General features: G+C 64.1%; 2 protein-coding genes across 2 annotated transcripts in view; one reads left to right on the top strand and one right to left on the bottom strand.

The window, feature by feature from the left end:
- Positions 1–631: 631 nt before the first annotated feature.
- Positions 632–4,859, top strand: ENGASE (endo-beta-N-acetylglucosaminidase). Its single transcript, XM_053994720.1, has 14 exons — positions 632–744; positions 905–981; positions 1,108–1,309; positions 1,578–1,726; positions 1,816–1,973; positions 2,078–2,226; positions 2,368–2,533; positions 2,868–2,971; positions 3,209–3,317; positions 3,403–3,575; positions 3,794–3,948; positions 4,024–4,126; positions 4,218–4,332; positions 4,440–4,859. Exons 1-14 carry the CDS (start codon positions 632–634, stop codon positions 4,842–4,844), a joined length of 2,178 nt encoding a protein of 725 aa, XP_053850695.1. The 3' UTR covers positions 4,845–4,859.
- Positions 4,860–5,643: 784 nt separating this feature from the next.
- RBFOX3 (RNA binding fox-1 homolog 3) overlaps positions 5,644–23,186 on the bottom strand; it is a 102,328-nt gene continuing 84,785 nt past the window's right edge. The window contains 12 exon segments of the mRNA XM_053994581.1: positions 5,644–6,965; positions 8,518–8,596; positions 8,889–8,950; positions 9,517–9,556; positions 10,055–10,116; positions 10,118–10,188; positions 10,852–10,905; positions 11,152–11,212; positions 12,164–12,256; positions 12,755–12,808; positions 13,193–13,330; positions 13,896–14,147. Of these exon segments, the coding sequence (XP_053850556.1) occupies positions 6,963–6,965; positions 8,518–8,596; positions 8,889–8,950; positions 9,517–9,556; positions 10,055–10,116; positions 10,118–10,188; positions 10,852–10,905; positions 11,152–11,212; positions 12,164–12,256; positions 12,755–12,808; positions 13,193–13,330; positions 13,896–14,147 (969 nt within the window). The 3' untranslated portion in view covers positions 5,644–6,962.

Here is a 23,186-nt window from a genome sequence, read left to right as displayed (position 1 = left end):
TCAGCCTGGGAACAGGACAGGCTGGGAAGGGTGGCAGGGCTGTCAGGAGTGCAGGTTAGGTCTGAGGTGAAGCCGGGTGTCAGGGTCTGGATTGGCAGGTCCGTGGCTGGGCTGAGCAATGCTGCAGCTGGAAACCAGCACCCCAAGCACAGGAGGGAGGGGACCGGGCTGGGGGAACTCAGGATGACCTGGCCCCACATGTGGGGAGTGGGTGGATGGCGGGGGCCAAGTGAGGCAGGTCAGGCCGTTCACTGCTGTGCCTGTGGGGTGGGGGCATCAGCTCAGGGCCCCAGCCCTGTCCCATGGCATGGGCAAAGCTCCTTGGCCACACTGGCCCCTGGGACCAGGTACCATCTGCACCCCAGACTGCACAGCAGTTAGGGACGCGGGCGGCATCCCAGCACACAGAGTCCCACCCCGGCACAGTGTTCTATCCCAGGACGCGCAATCCATCCAGGGGCACGCGGTCCATCCCAGGACGCCCCGCCCCGGGACACGGGGCCGGGCGGTGCCCGGGGCGGTGCGGGGCCGGGCGGGCGGAGCTCCGGGGCCGCGCCCCCGGGAGAGCCGGGCCCGGTGGCGGCGGCGCCGCCGTCAGTGCGGCGGCGGCGGCGGCGGCGGCGGCAGCGCCATGGCGGAGGCGGCGGAGGGGCCCGCGCGGCGCGGGAAGAGGACGGGAGCCGAGCCCGGGGCCGCGGCGGAGCAGCCGGCGGAGGCGGAGCGGGCCGCGCGGCGGCGGCGGAGGTGGATGGCGGGGGCCGGGCCGAGGCCGCGATCGTGTCCGGGACCAGGACGGGGACGGGGACGGTGATGGGGATGGGGTCCGGGAGCGGGACCGTGATGGGGAGGTCGGCGCTGGCCGCGGTGCTGGCCCAGCCCGGCCCTCACCCACCTCCCGGGGCAGCTTGCAGCCGGCGGCGGACATGCAGGGAACCACTGTCCTGCACGACACCATCAGCGACCGCCCGCAGCCCCTGCCAGGTGAGGCACCGGGAGAGCGGCCGGCCACCCCCGGGCCCCGCCGGGATGGGGACGGTGTCGGTGCCGGACCGAGCTGCACAGGCAGTGCTCGCTGCTGACCCTGTCCCGCCTCCCCCTCGTTCCCAGCAAGGTACTTTGACACGAAGACCACGGAGCCCATCAGCTTCTTCTTGACCGGCCTGGAGGAGCTGCTGGCCTGGCAGCCCAACAGCAACGATGACTTCAATGTGTCAGCCGTGCCTCTGGCCAAGCGCCAGCCCCCGCTCCAGAGCAGCAGGCCCCGGACACTGGTGTGCCACGACATGCGTGGCGGGTACTTGGAGGACAGGTACGCGCTAGGTGGAAGGTGGAAGGGACCTTCAACATCTCAAACCCCAAGGCAGTTCTGTTTCTGCCTGACACGTCTCCTGCCGGCTCAGCCGCAGGTGAGCAGGGATGGGGCTCAGTGCTTGGGGAGCCTTGCTCAGGCTGGGATGTTCAGAGGTGGCTCAGTGCCACAGCTCTGCCCAGCTTCTGGCTGTGAGTCAGGCTTCTACCCAGCTCCACAGCGTCTGTCAGCGTCCTTCCTGCACTGCCCAACCCTTTTCCCTCTGCAGGTTCATCCAGGGCTCGGCCACAAGCGACCCCTATGTCTTCTACCACTGGCGCTACATCGACATCTTTGTCTACTTCAGCCACCACACTGTCACCATCCCGCCCGTGGTCTGGACCAATGCAGCGCACCGCAACAGCGTGCCTGTGCTGGGTAGGGGCAGGGCTGGGCCTGGGGCGGCCCCGGCAGTGAGCTGGATTCGCCGGGATGTGCGGCTGATGCTGCCCTGGCTGCCTCCACAGGCACGTTCATCACGGAGTGGACGGACGGGGAGAAGCTGTGCGAGGCGTTCCTGGCCGGCGGGGAGGAGGCGTACGGCGCCGTGGCCGAGCAGCTGGCCCGCATTGCCCGGCACTACCGCTTCGACGGCTGGCTGATCAACATAGAGAACACGCTGAGCGTGAGTCCTGCCGGCCCTGCTCGCTGCCCTGCCCTTGTGCTGTTCCCGGGGGGAGCCCCCTGCCCTGTGCCCTCACCCACCTGTGTCTCTCTCTCTCCTGGCAGGCGGCGGCCGTGGGGAACCTGCCCCTCTTCCTGCAAGACCTGACGGCACGGGTGCACAGCGCCGTGCCGGGAGGGCTGGTGATCTGGTATGACAGCGTCCTGAAGGATGGCACGCTGAGGTGGCAGAACGAGCTGAACGATAAGAATAGGTGAGGCTGGCAAAGCTGTCCCCGGCTGGGGGGCACGAGCCCACCCCAAACCCAGCATGGCGGCGGTCAGGCACAACCTGCACGGCCCTTGGTGAGGCCGCGTGTGACCAGAGCGTCTGCCACTCTGACCCTCGTCCCCAGGATGTTCTTTGATGCCTGTGACGGGCTGTTCACCAACTACAACTGGAAGGAGGAGCAGCTGGAGCGCACGCAGAGGCTGGCTGGTCCGCGCCTAAACGACGTCTATGTCGGCGTTGATGTCTTTGGCCGTGGGGATGTGATTGGTGGCGGCTTCGACACTGACAAGGTGGGTGTGACAGGGCTGGGCCAGAGTGTGACCCTGGACCCCCCCGGTGCAGGGCTCTGAGCTGCCACTGATGGCCCTGCTGGGCTGTGCTGTGCTGGGCTGCTAACCTGGGGATGAACTGGTGAGGAGTGAGGGATCCCAGAGTGCTGGCCATGCATGAAGAGGGAGTTGGAGGATCCCAGTGCTGCCATCCCTGGAGAGGGAGATGCTGCAGCATATCCCTGTGGTGTCCTGCCCCACCATGGGGCCAGTGGGACATGGGGCGAGTGGGGACAGGACAGGGGACAGGTGACTACCTGGCCTGGCCCACGCTGCTCACTGCTCGTTTCTGCAGTCCCTGCGCCTGATCCGCCAGTATGGCCTCTCTGCAGCCATCTTCGCTCCTGGGTGGGTCTATGAGCACCTGGGGAAGGAAAATTTCCTGCAGAACGAGAACAGGTGAGGGCAGCTCAGCAGGGCGGGTGCTGGGGGAGGAACGGGGCTAGGAGTGCCCTGGCTCAGGAAGGCTGTGGGGTGGTGGGACACAGCTACAGGGACACTGTGGCTGTCAGAACACCATGGCTGCTGACCAGGAGCAGCTGGCCCCTTTCTGCCCCAGCTGAGGTGATACCCGAGGCCGTGCAGGGCAGTGACCGTAACAGGAGTCTCTGCCCTGACACCCACCTTTGCCTCCAGGTTCTGGGGCTCGCTGGCAGAGTACCTGCCCACGCACAGCATTTGCACACTGCCCCTCACCACCTCCTTCAGCCTGGGCATGGGCACCAGCACGTTTCTGGACGGGAAGGTGGGTGCTCTGCTCAGACTGGGCTGGGCTGGGCAGGGAGGTCCCTGCTCTTGGCTCCCCCAGCTCAGCCCTTCCTGTGCTGTAGGATGAAGAGTCTGGGCCCTGGTACGACCTGAGCGCGCAGGACATCCAGCCACTGTACCCGGAGCACCAGGGCATGCTGAGCACCAGCTGCTGCCTGGAGGATGCCTGGTGTGGGGGCAGCTCCCTGCAGCTGCAGGGGACCATTCCCCCCGGCGAGGAGCGCGTGGCTGTCCGGTGAGTTGGGGCGAAGCCCTTTACCCCTCCTCAGCACCGGGCTGGCACCATGTCAGCCTGACATGGCCTGCATGGCCCGAGCTGTGTGGCCCCGGGCCTGGTGGCGAGTGTGCCCAGGCTCTGCCCACACTGCCCAGCACACCTAACATGATGCACCTTCTCTTTGTCTCTCTCTCTCTCTGTCTCTGTCTCTCTCTGGGTGGATTTGGGGTCATCAGCCTCTTCTCTTTGCAGATGCCGGCCCCCCCCAAGCTCTTCCTGACCCTGCTCTACAAGCTGGAGGGGCCACAGCCCGATGACTTCACAGTGGCGCTGGAGGTCACCACCTGGGACTCAGGGATGTGCTTCGAGGGCAACCCCACCTCCCTGCCTGGTGAGGACCCTGTCCCCTTGTGCTCTCTGCAGTGAGCACCTGCAGCACTCCCTCACCCCCTGGCCCCTCCGGCAGAGCCCAACGGCCGGTACCACCCCCGGTTCCTCCCGGCACCGCCGCCCGGCCTCGCCAAGCTGCTCGCCGCCTGCCACCGTGGCTCCTATGGCTGGACCAGCCGGTGAGTGCCCTGCCTGCATCCTGCGTCCACAGGCAGGCATGGGACGCCAGGGCTCCCTGGGACCACTGCTGCTCTGCCTCTTCCCTCTCAGGTGCTATGAGCTGGAGCTGCAGGACTGCAGCCTGCGAGACCTCTCCCTGATTGTGTCCCGCCAGCAGCCCAGCCTGCAGGAGACATCCTTCACCTGCCTCCTCGGGGAGGTCCGGGTCAGTGCCTGCTGCTGCTTGGTGGAGACACCTGCCCCGTGCCCCCCTTGTTCCAGGAAGGTGAGGGGTGCCTGGCCTGGCCCTGACAGTGCTGTGTTCCCTCGCAGGTGCTGGACACGGCCAGCGTGGCGGCCTCCCCACCGCAGGTGCACAGCGTGATGGCCTCGCAGCTCTGGTGGCAGGAGGGCCCCGAGCCCGAGCAGCTCTCGCTCAGCCTCACCCTGCGCTGGTCCTTCCCGCCTGGCCGTGCCAGATGGTTCCGTGTCCTGAGCCAGGGTGCCCGGTGCCGCCTGGGCCAGACGGCGCCGCAGGTGCTGGGGCTGGCGCAGGGCTGCCTGTTCCGTGCCGTGGGGCTGGCGGTGCCGCGGCCGGCGCCCGGACAGTCCTGCCGGCTGGAGCTGCTGGTGGAGCCGGTTCTGCGGGACGAGCTGCCTGTGGACCCCGAGCGCTGGGGCCGCCTCGTGCTGGTCTATTCCGCACCAGGCAGTGGCACCAGCTCGGATGGGCATTAAAGGAACTGTGGTGCAGCCCGTGCCGTGTCTCCTCCATGTGGTGGGTGGGCTGTGGGCAGGGGACGCAGAGGGAGGCTGCATTTCATCACCCTGGGCTGGTGAGTCCCTTTGCTCCCTCCCCTGTGGTTGTGCTCAGCCCTCACTGTGGGGGCCACTGGCACGGGCCCTGAGAACCCCGCCAGCTCCTGCAGCACTCATTGCCTCAAGCTGTCTGCTCACAGGCTGGGGATACCGGCCCTAAGACCCCAAGGTGCACAGCCCCCTCAGGGCTCAGCCTGGTGGGCAGCTGCCAGCACGGGCTCTGCAGCAGCCCCAAGGAGCAGCCCAGCCTGGGTGACCGCTGTGCTCATTAACGTGGACCCAGCCCAGTGCCACCAGCCTACGCTGCCTCCCCTGAGCATCTTGCGAGGAGGAGAGAAAATTTATAGCAGCAATTATTTTCTCACAGTCTGGTGAGCAAGCAATTAGCAGGCAGGAGCAGTCGAGCGCTCCTGCAGTGGGGTCCCAAGCCCTGTCCCCAGACAATGCAGGCTCTGCCAGGGACACCAATGCCAGCAGTGGAGCTGCTGCTCCTGAGGCAGGGAACGCACTCAGGAATGTATTACCTGATGGCTTGAAGAATGAAGGGCTAGGCCCAGCCAGGAGAGGGCTCTTCATGCAGCACCCTGCTCCCTCACCATGGCGAGGCTGGGGGCCCCAAGGGTTCCCCACTTGCCCACAGGCTGTGGCCCCCTGCCCAGCCAGATCCACTGTAGCAGCCACGGCCCTGCGCAACCAGTCAAAACCTGAGTCGCCCTGGTTGAAGAAAGAAATCTTTATTAATAATTTCAATAATAATAATAATAATAATAATAATAATAATAATCCTTGTAATAATAATAATAATAATAATACTGTTTATTAGAATGGTCACACTTTTAAGCATACAGGATGGGCCGGCGCCAGCCCGCACGCCGGGGCGGCGCAGGGGTGCTGTAAGGGAGAAGCCAGTACAGCGATGGACGGAGCTTTGTACAGGGGAGCGGGGCCGGGGCTATGTACACTGGGAATAGAAAAGGGGGAGCTCATCGCTGGGGCGTCGGGGGCGTCTGCAGACTATAAAGTGAGGTTTGAGGGGTGGCAGAGCCAGAAGGGCGCGGGACGGCGCTGCACCCCGGGATGGGCTCCGCGGTGCCCCGTGCCACTGGGCACCGCACCCAGTGTGCCTGCGGCTGCAGCCCAGCCTCGTGGCTCGGCTGGGTCCCTCGTGGGTGATGCAGTGGCCGAGAGCCCGCACCCAGGGCTGGGGGCATCCCGCTGCCTCAGGCAGGGACGGGTGGCCATGAGCGCGTCCCGTGCCGCAGAGCGAGCGGGAGTGGGACTGGGGCAGCGCCTGGCCCAGCTTCAGTCAGGGCTGGTCCAGGCAGGGAGGGAGCGCGGGTGTCAGGGAAGGAGGGAGGAAGAAGGGGAAGGGGGTCACAAGCGAGTTGCAAGCTCCTCTTAACAAAAATTCCCTTTAAAAGGCAGAGGGTCGTCCCCTGCAATACCTCAGCACCGCATCCGCGCCGCCGCCCCAGTTCCGCGCTGGAGCTGAGGCCTCGCACACTTGACACGCTGATGGCCGCCAGCGCCGGGGCTCGGGTGGCACCAAGCCAGGTCCCCACCCCGTCACCCGGCCCCACGAGCCGGGCAGGGCGCAGCGCTCTGCCGGCACCCCCAGCGCTGCTGCACCAGGGAAAGGAAGACGTGGCGCCCAGGCCCTGCGCCTGGGCGGGGGAGGACCCCACGGACCCCCGCGGACCCGCACGCCTGCCTGCACCGGCTCCCTCCCTGCTGGGCTGTGGGGCCGGGGCGCTGGGGGTCCCTCCGGCGCATCCGACCGCCGGTGCTTGCCGCGGCTCCTCTGGGACTCACTCACTCGGTGTGTGTGTGGACACTCGGGACTCACTTGGCTGCTGCCGCTTGGCTTGGTTTCTCTTTTTTTTGTTCGGTTTTTCTTTTTTTTTTTTTTTTTTTGTTGCTTCGCTTTTAATTTTTATATTTTGGGGTTCTTTTTTTTTTTTTTTTTTTTTTCTTTTTTGTGTGTGTGTGTGTGGATATTTTTGCCCTTCCTGGTCCCAGAAGGAAACAGCCACGGGTTCACTACAACAGAAACAAGAGAGGCAGGTCTTTCGCTGGAGCGCTCAGGCCGAGCTGCTGGCCGGGGGCACGCAGGCACCGTCCCAGCCCGGCCCATCACACCCAGCTCCGCAGAGCAGCGCTCCTGCCCAGCCCAGCCCAACCCATCACACTCGGCTCCGCAGAGCAGCGCTCCTGCCCGGTGGGCTGCCCCGGGATCCCGAACCCACCCCAGCCTCATCAGGCCCCACAGCTGGCAGCAACCCCAGCTGGCTCCTCTCTCTCCTATGGGGGCAGAGGGGCTGCTCGGGGGGCTGCTGTCACCCCAAGCCCCTGTGGAGCGAGCGTCCCTGCAGGCTGAGCACCCCCGCCTGCCTGGCGGGGGGATGAGCCCTCTGCACCCCGGCCAGGGCAGCGGGGGGACCCCGCAGCCCGGCTGTGGGAACGGGGCGCTGCTGGGGCTCGGGGCTGGCCCCGCTGCCCGCGGTCCCCGGGGCGGGCGGATGGTGCAGGAGAGGCGGGCGGGCGGCAGGACGGAGCGGCTGAGGTAACCCTACGGGTGTGGGGTGCTGTGGCCCCTCAGAGCCCGGCCACCCGGGCAGCACCCGCGGCTCCTCCGCAGGCTCGGCCTCGGCTCTGTCTGCCTGGTTTGGTTTGGTGCTAGTGAGCATCGGGGGCAGTGGTGGGGGGGCTGGGTCTGTCTTGCTAGTAGGGAGTGAAGCGGCTGTACCCTCCTCGGTATAGACTAGCCTGCAACATCAAAGATGAAAAAAAAGCCAATCAGTATTCAGAGATAGCCAAAGCCTAGATCTTCCCTTTTTTCTCTTCTTTTTTTTTTTTTTAATTTTGTTTTCCTCCTCTTTCAAATGACACCAAATCGCTGCTGTCCTTGGGATGTGAGGGGCAGGCAGGGCCAGGGTGCCCAGTGCTGTCCAGGCTCTGTGGTGGCCACGGGCACCGCCCTGGGGGCAGGGGCTGCCATATGCCTCCAGTGCGGCACTGCCGTGCCGTGCCTGCCAAGGAGCTGCCCCCATCCCTGCTGTGGCACTGAGCTGCAAACCCCTAGGATGTAGTGCCCGTGGCCCCTCACTAGCAGCTGCCCAGGGAGTCAAAAAAGGCAGAAAAAGGCAGGTTGGCTTTGCGATCCCGGCCGTGAGTGCAATTTTTCATCTTTGATGCTGTCAGAGCTGGCCAAGAGCCGTGGCACGTGAGGGAGGGGCTGCAGTGCCCCCCGAGTGCGGCTGCACGCGGGGCCCTGGGGACACTGTCCTGCACTGGGATGAGAGAGGGGTCCTGCAGCCTGACCAGGCAGCCGGTGGGGGACAGCCGGGCCCCTGGAAGTGGCGTGCGTGGGCAGGACTGTGCGGGGTGTGAGGGGAAGGTGGGGCAGGGTGCGGGGTGGGGGTCTCCTCTCCTGCAGACAGAGCCAGGCAGGGGCTGCGCCATTCCCACTCCCCTCCCACGGCCCCCGCACCTGCCCTGCGCCCCGCTGGCCCCACGGCCGCTGCGCCAGACCCCTCCCCGGGCTGTCTGCAGCCCCCCGGGAAGCAGAGGAAGGCCGAGGGGCTGCTCTTACCATGGTGCCAATGCTGTACGTGGCGGCGGGGCCGATGGTGTGGTGGTAGGGGTCTGCCGCTGCGTACACTCTGCCATAGCTAGGAGCAAACAGCGGCGGGTGTTAGTGCCAGCAGCGGGGGTCCTGTGTCCCCGCAGAGCCCTCCCTCCCTCCCGGCTGCACCTGGGAGCCCCCCGGGATCTCCCTGCTCCCCCTGCAGCGGTGCCAACCCTTTCCAGCCTCGCCCTGAGGGGAGCAAGGGGTCCCTGTTTGCAGGACACCCTCCCCATGCCTGACTCTGTCCTGTCCCGCAGCACTGCAGGGCTGGGGGTGTCAGAGTGGGCCGTGCAGGGGTGACACGGGGCTCCCCCAGCGCCGTGCCCCGTGCTTACCTGTCGCTGTACGCGGCCGCTGCTGCTGCGGGCTGGGCGTACCTGTAGGCAGCGTAGCCCCCCTGCAGGGAGGAGAGACTGGTCAAGAGGAGAGACTGGTCAAGGGGGCGTGGGGCTGGGGGCAGCTGGGTGCCCCATGGCACTGCACGGAGAAGTGTGGGGCCCACTGGTGCCGCTGCCACTGGGCACGCATCAGCCTCATTACCATTCCCCAGGGGCTTTCACAAACATTAACCTTAAAAAATTAAATTTCCAGAGAAGAGACTGTCACCTCCCCGCTCGCTTTAATGAGGTGTCACGTTAGATAAATCCTTCGGTGCCCGCCTGAAATATCGCCGCTGGCTCCTCAGACATGGAGGTTAAACGCGGGTGTAAGGAACTGAGGCTGTAAATCCTGTGTGGCACCAGCCCTGCCAGGGGGCTGGCAGGGGCACGGGACTGGCCACAGTGTGGTGGGTGCCACCCAGACTGCTCTGGAGAAGCCGTGCTGTGTTCATGCTCTTGCTGCCGCCCAGGGGAAGGGGCTGGGGGGAGGCAGAGCCCACCAGGGACCCGTGTGACGCCGCTTGCCCCCCGTGCTGGCATGGGGTCCCCGTCACAGTCCAGCCCTGGGCACGGTGCCACTTACGTAGATCTCAGCTCCGTAGAACCCATCCTGGTAGACGACCCTGGAAATGAGGCGGAGGCATCAGAGCCCGGCAAGCGCCCCTGGACGAGGGGAGCGGGGTGAGGGCAGCGCACGGGGGACGCCGCCTCAGCCCCACGGCTCACGCAAGGAGTGGCTGTCCAGGCCCCAGAGGCACAGCTGGGCTGGGATTCTGGCAGGGACTTGGGCACACGCAGAGGGCACAGCCAAGGGCAGGGCAGGCTAGAGGAGGATCCCAGGGCAGGATTTCTGCTGGCAGCAGCCAAGCAGCCACAGATGGCCACGGCTGTGTCTGTGACCAACGCCATCACAGCCGCATGTGCTGGGAGAGAGTTTCCATTAAACCAACCATCCTGGCTGGAATAACGTCCCGTGCCTTGGTGGCCAGGAGGCTGGTGAGTGTGTGGCTCACCAGAGCGGGGCCGGGACAGAGCCTGTGGGCAGGCAGGAGCCTGCGCAGACCCGGAGTGGGGTGGCAGCACGCGCCCCCCCGCCCCGGCAGCCCCCCGGGGGTACTCACGCGCCGTAGGTGGGGATGGGCGGCGGCGGCGGCGCGGCCCGGAAGGTGTTGTACACGGCGCGGTCCTCGGCCCCGTAGGTGCGCCCCTCGGTAGGCCACGGCCGTTCCCGTGGCGGGGTACGGGAACCCCGTTACTGCAGGAGGCAGGGGACACTTGTGGGCTTTCCACAGCAGGTCCACGCAGCCCCCACGGGGCATCTGTGGCACAGCCCACCCCTGTACCCTCGGCCTGGCAGGGACCTGGCCCCGTGGGGATGCTGGGCAAGGGGATAGGATAGGCTAGGACAGGATATAGGATATAGGATATAGGATATAGGATATAGGATATAGGATATAGGATAGGAGAGAGGAGAGGAGAGGAGAGGAGAGGAGAGGAGAGGAGAGGAGAGGAGAGGAGAGGAGAGGAGAGGAGAGGAGAGGAGAGGAGAGGAGAGGAGAGGAGAGGAGAGGAGAGGAGAGGAGAGGAGAGGAGAGGAGAGGAGAGGAGAGGAGAGGAGAGGAGAGGAGAGGAGAGGAGAGGAGAGGAGAGGAGAGGAGAGGAGAGGAGAGGAGAGGAGAGGAGAGGAGAGGAGAGGAGAGGAGAGGAGAGGAGAGGAGAGGAGAGGAGAGGAGAGGAGAGGAGAGGAGAGGAGAGGAGAGGAGAGGAGAGAGGAGGAGAGAGGAGGAACTGTCCAGGCAGGTGTGAAGGACAGGGAGAAGAGCCTGGGGCTGCTCACTGCACAGAGCAGCAGCAGACACAGGGCAGAGCTGACGTTTGGGGGGAACCCACAGCAGGTACTGCTGCAGCCCGACGTTACCTGCGTAGAATTCGGGGCCGTAGACTGCTCCCACCACTGGGTTCAGCTTCCAGCCTGTGGGCAGGGAGAGCCGGTGAGGACAGGGCACTTTCCATGGTGCTCTGAGGGGCAACAGCCCCATCCCAGGCAGGAGGAGGGCATGGGGGCTGCACTCTGCACTGGGCAGGAGCAGTTGCTCTCCCATTTGCCTGCAGGTGTGGAGGGCATTCACTGCCAGAGCTCCACGGCAGCCAGACAGTGCCGGTGCCCGGAGGTGCCCCCGCCTGCTGCAGCCCCTGCTCTCTGGATGCTGGCCCTTACCATTGGTGTAGGGGTTGGCCACCTTCTTGTTGGTCATGACACGGGCCGTGGCGTTGTTCACCTGGAGAGAGAGGGACGGGGGCTCAGTGCCTGAGGGACGTGGAGCTGGCGAGGCTGTGGTCCAGGGCCCGCTCGGCTGCGCCCTGCGCCCGCTGCTGCTGCTTCGGATGCCGGAGCAAAGGATGCCGGCTGCACCAGAGACACGAGACAAGGCTGTGCCTGCAGCACCCCGCTGTACACAGACCTGCCCGTGCCTCCAGCCAGCCCAGGCCTCCCTGCTCCAGCTGTGAGCGTGGCTCAGGCTGCTGGCTGGTGCCCCGAGAGCTGTGGTGCCATGCTCAGGCTGAGCCCCCACATGCTGCCCGTGAGCTCCTGCCCGATTTTGTTGGATGATGTTTTCCTTGTCCATGGGGCATTGCTGTGCCTTGCCAGGCTCCCTCTCTGCCGTCAGCACTGCCGGGGACATTTTGTCCCACTCCCTCTGCCATGTGCCACCCTGCTTCCCACCACTCGCCAGCCACCAGCGGGGAGCTGCTGGCAAACGGGCAGAGCCCGATCCCCGTGCTAAGCTTGGAGAAATCAAAGCCTCTGGGGCTGGGCAGCTGCTGGCACTGCAGGTGTGGAGCTGCACGTGGATCCTCCCTCCCAGCACAGAGCAGGGGGGGTGGCATGCGGGGCACAGCCCCAGAGCTCCCTGCAGACCTTGGGGCGGCTGCTGTGGGCACGGGGCCCTGCCAGACTCGTCTGTACCGGGCAGAACGCAGCCCCAGCTGGCACCCCGGCTCTCCGTGCACCCGGGAGGTTCCTCTGGGCCAGACACTCCTTGTGCCAAGCGACGACCTTCCCGCAGCCGACACACATGCTCCCGTGCCACATTCAGGGACGCATGCACGCGCCGGGCACGGCTCCCTGGGGCACCCGGGACCCGGAGCTGCCCCCAAGCGTCCCGTAGCCCGGGCGGGGGACACGCACACGCAGGCATGGCACGGCACTAGCACACTTATCTGAGCACCTCAATCTTCCGGCCCTCTACGATGGTGCCATTCAGCTTCTCCCGTGCCCGGTCGGCATCTGTGCTAGTTTCAAAAGTTACAAACCCAAAACCCTGTGAGCAGAGGAGAAAAGGAGAAAGAAAGAGACAGAGAGAGACAGAGAGAGGGTGTGGGGACAGAGAGAGAGAGGGGGTGAATCAGGAGAGCTGGCGCAGGAGGTGAGGCTGCCACAGTGCAGAGATGAAGAGCCCAGACTGGGGTCCCCGCAGGGGCCGGGGGTCCCGGCTGAGGGCCCAGAATCGCCCACGAGCTGGGAGAAGAGTCTGGGAGAGGGGCACAGAAAGCGGGGAAGATACAACAGAGACATCCAGACACAGAGGGACACGAGCTGCCCGTGGTGGGACACAGCAAGCCCTCTCCTCCCTCCAGTGCCGGGTGCAGGGACCCGCACGACCTCCCGGGTTGGCCCCAGGGTTGCTGGGCACTGCATGCCAGGGTCCCATGGGACAGGAGAGGAGGGGAGAGCAGGTTACAGCACTGCTGGGCAACCTGGCTCCACTGACACCCTCCCCAGGACTCGCTGTATGGTGCAGGCCATGGGCATCACCCACCTTGGAGCCCCGCTCATTGAAAATGATCTCCACGTCCAGAATTTTCCCGAATTGCTGCAAGTGGAGAGAACAGAGGGGTGAGTGCCTGCAAAGCCCCTGGCCCTGCACCCAGAGCTGCTGGCATGGGGCTCTGTGCCAGGGATGGGCAGAGGGCTGCCTTGGGGGACCCCCAGGGTCATGCAATGTCCTTCCCATGGCTCCTACTCTGACAGGACTTGGGAGTGTCATCCAAAATTTCATTAACACTGCTCTGAGCCCTAATGAGGGCTGGGAAGGGGACAGTGGAGGGGGACAAGGGCTCTGTGTCACCCCCTGCTCCACACACAGGGGCTGGGCAGGATGTCCCTTGGGAGGTGACAGTGCCAAGGTCCCGATGGTGCCACAGGGCAGCACTGAGCAGGGAGCAGGGATGTGATGGGTGGATGGAGCTGCACTCACCCCAAACATTTGCCGCAGGTCGGGGTCCCGGAATCGAAAGGGAATGTTGGAGACGTGTAACCTCTTGGGCTGCTGCTTGTCTGTGTTGTCTGAGGAGTGTAGCTGCTGGCTGTCTGTCTGTGCCGCCTCGTCTGTCTGCTGGGGGAGGCGCCGCTGCCATCAGCCCCTGGCCATGCCAGCCCCTGTCCCCAGTGGGAATGTCCCCCTGTCCGCCCCCAGGGACACCCTGGACCCTGTGGTCCCCAGGTTCTGGGCCCCACGGGTGGCCCTCCCTCCTGGTGAGCCAGGGGGATGCTGGTGGGGCTATGAGGATGCTCGGGGTGGGGGTGCAGACGCTGCACTCGGGACCATGTGGAAGGACTGGAAAGTGCAGAGCTCAGCACCTTCCTGGTGCTGCATTCCAGCGCTGTAATTGCCACGATCTTGTAGAGCAGAGCCAAGCAAGTGGATGACGAGTGATGAGAAGTGATGGGGGGCTGTGAGGGGGAGTGACGGCAGGAACACCCAGCCTGGTACCCTGCGGGACTTTGGCCAGGCAGCACCACTGCCCCAGGACCCTCCTGGCAGCTCCGGCGCTGCCCTGGACCCCGCAGCAGGACTGCCCCAGCACCCCCCGTGCCCGGGGCACTGCCCCGAGCCCACGCTCAGCCCCGAGCCCACGCTCAGCCCCGAGCCCACGCTCAGCCCCGAGGCGCTGCCTTACCGGTACCGTCTGCGTCCCTGCTATGGACTGTGTGCTGGCGTCGGTGCCTGGCTGCTCGGGGTGGCTCTGTGCTGGTGTGTAGAGGGTCATGGCGTGCTCCGGTACCGTGCTCTGCCCCGAGTAGTCCTGCGTGGGGTGGGGGTGCGGCGGCGCGTACTCTGCGGGGATCCCGTTCTGGGGGGGCGGGGGGTACTGGGCTGGGGGGTAGGGCTGAGCCATCGCGTCCGGCGGGGCCGTGGCGTCCTGGTTACCCTGCCAAGAGAGCGGCACCGTCCCCCTCAGCTGCTGCCGTACCTGGGCTGCCCACTTGCCCCGGGATGGGGTTCTGACCTCCACAGCCAGACCCAGCCCCACCCAGCCCACTACACCCCAGCTTTGGTGTCTCCCTCAAACCTGGGCTGTCTCTGTGCTGTGGTGGCTTTGGGGTCACGTTGCCAGCGGCTGAGCCCCATCCTCTCCCGCCCCCTTGCCCTGCCTGCCCATTGTGCTGGGTTTGGGTAGGAGGACGGAGGTCTCCATGTAGAGTTTAACTCCTGAAGCTGGCGTACCCCTTTCCTTGGGAAGGGAGACCTGGGCAGGCCCCATTTTGGAGCCCAGCACAGGGCAAAGCAGAGCCCGGCCAGCAGCATCATGCTGGGAGCTGCACAGCACCAGCACCGGCTGGGCAGGCTGGGAGGGGTGTCAGGGAGGGACGCTGATGGCCCCTTGGCAAACACCAGAGAGGGATCAATTAACTGCTAAATATTTAATTAGGCCCTTTGCTCTAACGCAGCTGGCTTGGCCGCTTTGGTCAAACGGGGTGAGCTGCACCCACACCAAGGGCCAAGGGCTGCTGGGGTTTGGGAGTGCAGTGTAGGGCTCCCAGGTAGCGCCTGGTCTGCACACCCACCCATCCACCTGCTGTCTATCTGCACACACACCCATGGCCCGTGCCCCTCGCGCAGGTGTGCGCTGCACCTGCGGCCGGCACAGCTGCAGCCCCCAGAGGCAGAGCCAGGGCCGCGGGGGCAGCGCCCGCAGCCCCTTGGATGCTTTACAACGTGCTGCTGCAGCCTCTGGCCCGTGAAACCCATCTGTGGCTCAGCCCGCAGAGACAAATCCTTAATTGCGTGTGTCGCCGGTTTGTGTTGGGGAGGGAGGGTGGGGGTGGCAGAGGGATGCGCTGGCAGCTGCCATCCCCAGCCCGCAGGGCTGTCGCGCCTGTGAGGGTGGCAGCAGAGCCGCACCGGGGACACACACACGGAAACCCGGCGGGAATAGCCCCGCTGCAGATCTGCAAGTCATCGGCAGCGCCGGCAGCGCCTGCCCGCGCTGACTCAGCTGCTCGGGACGCGCCAGCCTGATGCACCTGCCCGTGTGGGCCGGGAGCTGCAGGAGCCCAGCCCATGGACGGCCCTGCCCCGGGACAGCCGGGAACCGCCCACGCCACTCCTGCCCGCAGCCCAGGTGCTAATTCCACCCGGCAGGCCGGAGGGCTCCATCCCGCGCTCGCCTGGGTCTCGGCACCCAACTCTTCTCCAGGGAGCTGGCACACACCGACAGCCACCGTGTCACTCTCCCAGCGCCTGCCTGCCCAGGGCCTGGTGCCCATCCCTCCCTGCCTGCTCGTGCAGGACCAGGAGCAGCCCACAGCCCTCCTGCCTGCTCTGGATACACCCCTGCTGTCACGACAGCCGGGATCAGCCACCAACACGCAGGGCCCAGGATGTCAGCAGGGACTGTCCCCACCTGCCCAGGTCCTGGGCCCTCCCAGCCCGCCCCAACAGCCACGTTTGTATCAGTTATTAATTAGGGCTGCCGCAGTGCTGTCAGCCCGGGCAGGGTTTAATTCAGGGACCATTAGGTTCCCCTGGTTGCTGCTCATGGCGCTGGAGCTGCAGATCCACAGATCCACGGCTTCCAGCTCCTCCCGTCCACCCCCAGGGCCTGGCCACCCCACTGGGGACAGAGCTGCTCAGTCGGGGCTGCTGCAGGGGAGGGTCCCATGGGGAAGGGAACGCTGACAGGTTTGGCTGTGTGCTGCCCGTGGACATCACCCTACTCAGCCCCACACCCCATGCTGCCCCATCCCAGGGCAGCCCCAAGCAGTGAGGGTCCCTCTGTTTCTCCCAGAAGGTGGCTGGAGCCCCTTCTGGGGTGTGCCCCTGCACTGAGCACCCAGGGGGTCGCTGGGGACCCACCTCTGCAGCCCACGAGAACCCCAGCTCGGGGTGCCTGGCCATGCAGGGAGCCCAGGGCACAGTGCTGGCCTGCGGGTGCCAGGGACAGGGGCTCTGGTAGACACCCCTTGCTCTGCCAGCACCCAGCCCTCCTGGGGCACGGGGACGCTCCCACACGGTGCTTTCGACACTTGCAGTAGAAGAAATTCTGGTCCTTAACAGCCCTTGGCCTCGTTCAAAACGAGACAGATCAGTTCAGTGCCTCGGCCTGGAGCAAAGCTGGCAGCACAGGGGGCACGAGCAGTACCCTGGCACCTCTGCTGCCCACCTGCTCGGGCAGGTACCAGCAGGACTGTGGCACGACCCTGTGCTGACACACCACTGCCCCAGGGATGGCAGCGGAGAGGCTGGGACAGGGAGCCCAAGTTCCCCTGCCTGGTTTCCCCTCTGCAGCGTGCCCCCTGTGGTGTCCTCTGCCCCGTGTCCCCTGCCAGGTGTCCCCTGCGCAGTGTCCTCTGCCCTGCCCACAGCTCAGTCTTGCACCACCAGCCCTGTGCAGCGGCTGCCGCAGCAGGCAAGGGATAGAATCATCTTTAGCTGATTAAATGTCCCTCATTAACTAGTTTCTTTAATTAATGAAGTTTTTTTGTTTGCTCCACTTGCTTCCTCCCCCCACACTCTGCCTCCTCAGCACAATCCAGGCCATTTCCTTTCAAGTCATTTAGTGCGTGGGGCCAGTTCCTGCCGACACCGCATTTTGGTGATTGTGCCTGTCAGCTCGGGGCTGACGACGCCGTTTCCCACATTTGTTCCTTTTTAAAAAAAATAACGTGCCAGGAACCCCCGGATGCCGAGGACGGGTCAGAGCAATCACCCGAGGGCAGAGCCCTGCACTCAGGACGAGGCAGCTGCCAGCCACGAGCACTTGCAAAGGGCCACCAAACCTCGGCCGTGGCAGGCGTCCTGCCAGCACGACGGTGACACGCAGCAGGGCCTGGGGTTATGGGCTGCTCACCAGCACCCGTCCCCTGCTGCCACCGCAGCTGCCACGGACGTGCCAGTTTCCTCCAAGCCTCACGGCCATCCTGCTGCCTTGGCCTGACCCCAGTCCCATCTCCAGCCCGGGGCAACTCCCACCAGCCAGCTCTGCCCATGGCTGTGCCACACCTGCGCTGCGCGCTGCTGATGGTGCAGGGGTGGCACAGCACAACGCTGCCTGGTGATGGCATGGCACTGATGGTCATGGCATGGCACTGCTGGTCACAGCATGGCACTGCTGGTCATGGCATGGCACTGCCTGGTCACAGCATGGCACTGCTGGTCACAGCATGGCACTGCCTGGTCACAGCATGGCACTGCCCAACCATGGCATGGCACTGCTGGTCATGGCATGGCACTGCCTGGTCACAGCATGGCACTGCCTGGTCACAGCATGGCACTGCCCAACCATGGCATGGCACTACTGGTGATGGCATGGCACTGCTGGTCACAGCATGGCACTGCTGGTCACAGCATGGCACTGCCCAACCATGGCATGGCACTGCCCAACCATGGCATGGCACTGCCCAGTCACAGCTGACCGGTCACAGCACTGTCAGGTCACGGCACGTGCACAGCTGGGTGAAGCCACATGTGGAGTGCCAGAGCAACTGGAGAGGGAAGACAGCCCTGTCACTACACACCTGCCCACCCTGACAGCAGTCCCCACTGCCTGCGGCTGTCCTGCTCCTCCCCTGGGAACCAGACACCTGCTGTGGGGGGAAAGAGGGGCCCACAGCACCACGGCATCCACAGAGCCCCCCAGGTGCCCCTGCCAGCTGCAGAGCCTCAGTAAGCTTATTCTGCAGGCAGGGCAGGGCAGGCAGAAGACACTTTGCTGTGACCTGGAATGGCTCCTACCTGCTCGCTAATGCCAGGGCACACCCTTGCTACATCATGAGGGAGCCTGAGGTCACTGCTGAGCACAGGGAAGGGTGCTCAGCAATTCCAAACGCCTCCTGTGGGGGACCCGCTGTGCCCACCAGCAGGAAACTGGAGCGAGCAACAGCCAGGGAGACTGATGGGGCCATCTGCCCTTACGCCCACTGCCCAGGAGCAGGGCGGTGTGGCACTGTGCTGAGCAGCAGAGACAGACTCAAGAAATGCCCCAGGGGAGGCAGAAGGGTCGTGGCATGGCCCAAGGTAGCCCCCAGGCACCCTGGGCCCATGCAGGCATTGCTGTGCCCAGCACGGCTCATCTGCGTGACAGACGCAGCGCTCCCCCTTGGACCCGGCCCTCGCTCATGCTAATGACTGTCAACACGGAACAGAGGCCATGAAGGGGAAGAAAATTACTCCCTGAAAAGGAATTGACTGATCCCTGTCATTTCTCACAAAACCACTGACCTGTAAATATTCCATTACCCCAAAGGCTGTGCCATCCATACCAAGCAGTGCCCAGCGCTGCGCAGGCACCGGCCGCAGAGCTCCTGGCTGCGGGCAGTGGCGTCAGGGAGCCCCAGCGGGGACCAGCCCTGGGGACGTCAGGAGGTGGTGGTGGGTTGCTTACCCCCAAAGAGGGGCCACAGTGATCCCACAGAGAGCTGGGGGCATGATGGGGATGGACCCTGCGGTGGAGGAAGCGGGGAAGGAGTGAGGAGCTGCGGGGCCCAGAGGCAGCAGCTGCTGCACTGAATGTCTTCATCAGCGGAGCGCAGGGAGGGGTGAGAGGTTGGTAATGGCATCTGCCAGGGATGCTGCGCTGGGAAAGGAGTGCTCCAGCGAGCAGGCAGGACCCGAGGGGGAGGAGGAGGAGCAGCGGGGGGAAGCAGAGCAGCCTGTTGGGCTGGGAAACACCGTTTTTCTGGGCTGCCACACACTGTCCCGGCACTCTGCATCCCCCTGCCCTGCTCCTGCCCTTGGCCCCCTGGGCTCCAGCTCACAGAGCCAGGGACGCTGCTGCCCCTCTGCCCGTGGCAGCCTGGTGGAGGATGTGACATTCAGGAGTGGGGATGAGTGGGGACTGGACCGGGCACACACCAGCACGTGTGTCCCTGTCACCAGGGCAGGAGGGGCCACGGTCCGGCCCCGGCTCCGGGCTCTGCCAGCTGGAAACTTGGGAGCTGAGGCTTCATGAAATATTCATGAAGTAAATGGTGCAATTTCATCTGCATTCAGCCAACTTCATGTATATTTCAGAGTATTATGAAATGATAATGTTGTGTAACCAAGGCGAGACGGGGGTGCTTGGGGGGGCTCCCGGCCACCCCCGCCTGCACGGCCGACAGCTCCCAGCTCGCCATGTACCGGTGCCGCTGCACCGGGAGGGACCGACGGCTGCGTCACCGCCGGGGACACGGCGGGATCGGGCACAGCGGTGGGAGGAACAGAGCTCGGGGATGCACAGCCCTCTGGCTCCCTCCTGAACGCAGCCCCACATCGCCACCGGGGCCCGGGCGCACCCACGGCAGCTCCCGGAAGTGCCAGCGGTGCCAGGGCACACCTGTAGGAGTCCTTGGTGGCATCCCCGGCACAGCTCTGCCTCCAGGCACACCGGGGAGAGTCAGACCTGCCGTATGCAGTGCTGGCTGGGATTCCCAGCAGTGTCTGGTCCCCAGTAGCCACCAAAAGGTTATGACAGGTGGCACACGAGGTACAAGCCAGGCTGCAGAGCCCAGGGGTGGGCTGGAGTCCTCACCACATCCTCCTGAGCTCTGCAGGCAGCAGTGCCAGATGCAGACACCCAGCCATGGCATGGCTCAGTGGTGACCAGTCTGCTGCTCCAGCGGGCCTAGGGGCAGCTGCTGTGTTCCCCCTGCTGGAAAGGGCAAGGGGGTCTGGAATCCTCACGTGGAGCTGCCAGAGCCTGGCTGCACACAAACACCTCCAGAGCTGCGAGCAGTGGGATCAGTGGCCACGTCCACCGGCCTCGTACCTCCCACACGCCCCACACCAGCTCCACTGCCAGCCCCACAGCTCACAGGGCTCCAGGAACCCAGCTCAACCCTGCGTCCTGCACCTGCAGAGCCCCTCACCCACCCACAGACCCTGTCACTGTCACACCACTGTCCCCGGGCTGGGGCTCTGGCACAGCTGCATGTGGCACTTGCTCGCCCAGACTGTGTGGGCACTCGTGGCACCATGGACCCATGTGTGTGCCTGGACAGTGCTTGCACGCAGCCCTCTCTAATAGGCAGCCAGGAGCATAATTTTTCCTCTAATTACATATTCAGCACTTCTGAGAAAATGAGATTTTGGTAATTCAATTGGACTGAGAAGCAGCGCTATAATAAAATGAAATTTGTAACAATCGTGCAGTTAAATTAGTTAAATGGAGAGGAAGGAGCTGTGGAAAATTGACCCCTCGATCTCCTAAAGACTAATCAGACATTTGAACCGGGCTGTGCTAACAAAACCCCCGGGGTGTGCGGCACAGAGTGAGGGGAAAGCAGAGATGCCACGAGGGAAGGGCTGGAAAACAGCCGGGCACCTGGTGGTGTCACAGAGGGGACGTCCCTGCTCCGCTCTGGGGTGGCATGGGATGGCTTTGGCAGGGAGCGTGCCAGCTATGATGCTGGAGCCATGCCCTCTGTGGCACTGGCACTGCCAGGGCCTGGCCACTGGGTCCTGGCAATGGCTGGTACCATGGAGGCCACTGTCCCCAGCGGCTCCTGGACACACGCCCTGTCCCTGCTGGGTGTGCAGGGGGTGCCCAGGGGTCCCCTTCTGCCAGCGGGGACTGCAGGGACATGCCTGGCAGTGTGACCAGCCCTGAGGGGGGACAGCCACCACAGGACACCCGGACAGGGATGGCACACAGCGCCAGGCTGGCGGGGAGAGAGGCATGCCGTGGGCTGGAGGGGTCTGCGGCAGGTACAACGTAATTAGCCTCAATATTTATCTTGTTGTTCGTCTTTTCTATTTTTTCTTGTAAAAGAAAAGGAGAAAAAGATGACTTTCTCATTTGCAAGTTAATTAGTCTAATTACCTCTAATTAAGGGCTCCCCACACAATGCAGATCACAAATAAGCTGCCACTGTCGCCTGCTCCCACTCTTTTCTCCCCAGTTTTGATTTTCCACAGGAGCTGTTTTTGAAGGCTGTGGTGAGAACCCAGGTGTGGATCCTGGCTGGGCACAGCAGGGCTTGTATGGAATTTGGGAACAGCACCCGACCCCTGGCAGGCAATGCCCAGCACTGCGGTGGCCACCACAAACTCTTCACCTGCTGGCATGCTCCAGGCAGTGAGGGGGCATGCTGCTCCCTCCTGGCCCCTGGAACGCCAGGGGAGGTGGTGCAGCTTAGAGCCCTGCCCGGCTTGCCCATGGCCAGTGGAGGGGTGAACCCTGCAGCAGCCCACAGCTGCCAGCCTGCTCAATGGCAATGCCATGTCACTGGGTCAGTAGCCACGGCATGGCCAGGACTGCAGAACCCCTGACCACACGCTGCCAGGCTCACACCAGCACTGGAAGATCCAGCTCCTTCCTTGGACATCGAGTTCTCCTGTGCCCAGACACCCTTCCCAGCCTTCCCAACACTGGCACAGCTCCCCACGCCCTCCCGGCTCCCAGCTCCACAGCTGCCTACAAAAACCAGCGGCACTGAAGTGACTAACGCCCTTCCTGGAGGGGCTACGGTGCCCCTTGGTGCCCCTCCATGCAAGCCCACTATCCCACAGACACAGGAGCCCCCCTCCCTGTGGGGAGAGCAGCCAGGCAGCCAAGTGACCCTGAAGCTCCTGGAGGAGCCCGGGGTGCCCAGCTGCAGCACCCTGCCCAGCCCAGCCCTGGCTGCAGACCGTGGAGCTGGCCTGGCCTGGGGGCTGCACAGAAAACCATGTTTCAAAAGCATCTTCCTATGTGGATGGCGGCCCCTGAGCGGGGGCAGCCCCGGGGCCAGGGGTGGTGCAGCTGGTGGAACTGGTGGGGGTGGCCTGTACCCGCTCTTCTAATTAGCCTTTCTTTGTTACACTCCCCACTCCAACTGCATGTGATGGTTTAAAGAATGACAGATACTAAATCTAATTTAATCTACTCATTCACCCATCACTATAGCATAAAAATAGGAATATACCTATAAAAAGAGCACTGCCAGGCAGTGTGGGCCAAAATCACAGCCATTGTGGGAAAAGCAGCTTTGCAAAGCTAAAATTAATGTCAGTGTTTTCAATACAAAGGAACCCGAACCAGAAAACATGTTTTGGGGGCTTTAAGGCCTGTCCTCACGGAGCGGGGCAGCTGCCAGAGCACGGCCAGAGGTGGGAGCTGCCGTGCCAGGTCTCGCAGCCGTGCCACACCCGGGCAGGGGGAGAAACCCGGTTTGAAACGAACCCGCTGCTGCAACACGCGGCAGCACCGCTCGGAATAGACCTGCTCCCTAAAAATATAACACGCTAAACTTGGCAGCAGCCCTTTTGGAAAGGAATTTTCCAAGCAGGATTTGCAGAGGCTGTTTCCCGGCGGGGCAGGCGCTGCTCAGCCGAGTCTCCTGTGCCATGGTGTGACTGTGAGCAGCGGGGATGTTCCCGGCGAGGAGCATCCCAGGGGCAGCACGGCAGTGGGCTTCAGCACACCTGCACATCAGCCTGGGCTGGGGTCAGACCTGCTCGTGCCTGGGGCTGCACCAGGGCCCTGCCAGGGTGCAGAACTGATGCTGAGCCTCAGCAGGGTCTGCTCTGGGTCAGCACCGGGCCCTGTCCTGCAGCCATCACTTGCTCACTCACAACAGCAGCAGAGATGTGTTTCAAGCAGTGACTGAATCCTCTGTTAACAAAACGAAGCCACCAAAGAGTCCTTCCACACCCAGACTGAGCAAGAGCCAAATGTCCTTGCCAAGCCCCACCAAAGGATGGGGGGTGTTCCCACTGGCCCAGGCTGTTCTGCTGCAGACATGCACCCACCTTCCCATGGCCCCTGCCCTCCAGCCCTCCAGCAGTCCTGCTCTTGGAGCACGGCAGTGCCAGGGGGAGTTCCTGGTGTGGCTGCACAACCCAGAATGCCACAGACCACGGCTCCTGCGGCAGGGCCAGGGTGGCCACATGGGGGAAACGGAGCAGAGAGAGCTGAGAGGCACCCACAGCACCTGGAAGAGCCCCTGGCACTGCTGAGCCCTCCCTGGTGCTGGAAGAACTGAAGTTTTGCTGAGAGTTTCATTAC

The sequence above is a fragment of the Vidua macroura genome, chromosome 19 (assembly GCF_024509145.1).
Source record: "Vidua macroura isolate BioBank_ID:100142 chromosome 19, ASM2450914v1, whole genome shotgun sequence".
Taxonomy (NCBI): Eukaryota; Metazoa; Chordata; class Aves; order Passeriformes; family Viduidae; genus Vidua; species Vidua macroura.
This window is presented reverse-complemented; position numbering and strand designations above follow the sequence as displayed.

Excerpts from the sequence above, each read along its gene's own strand:
- ENGASE (XM_053994720.1), top strand. The coding sequence starts at position 632 with ATGGCGGAGGCGGCGGAGGGGCCCGCGCGGCGCGGGAAGAGGACGGGA. Across the intron at positions 1,727-1,815 it reads CAACAGCGTGCCTGTGCTGG|GCACGTTCATCACGGAGTGG; the intron begins GTAGGGGCAGGG and ends CTGCCTCCACAG. Across the intron at positions 3,576-3,793 it reads GAGGAGCGCGTGGCTGTCCG|CCTCTTCTCTTTGCAGATGC; the intron begins GTGAGTTGGGGC and ends TGGGGTCATCAG.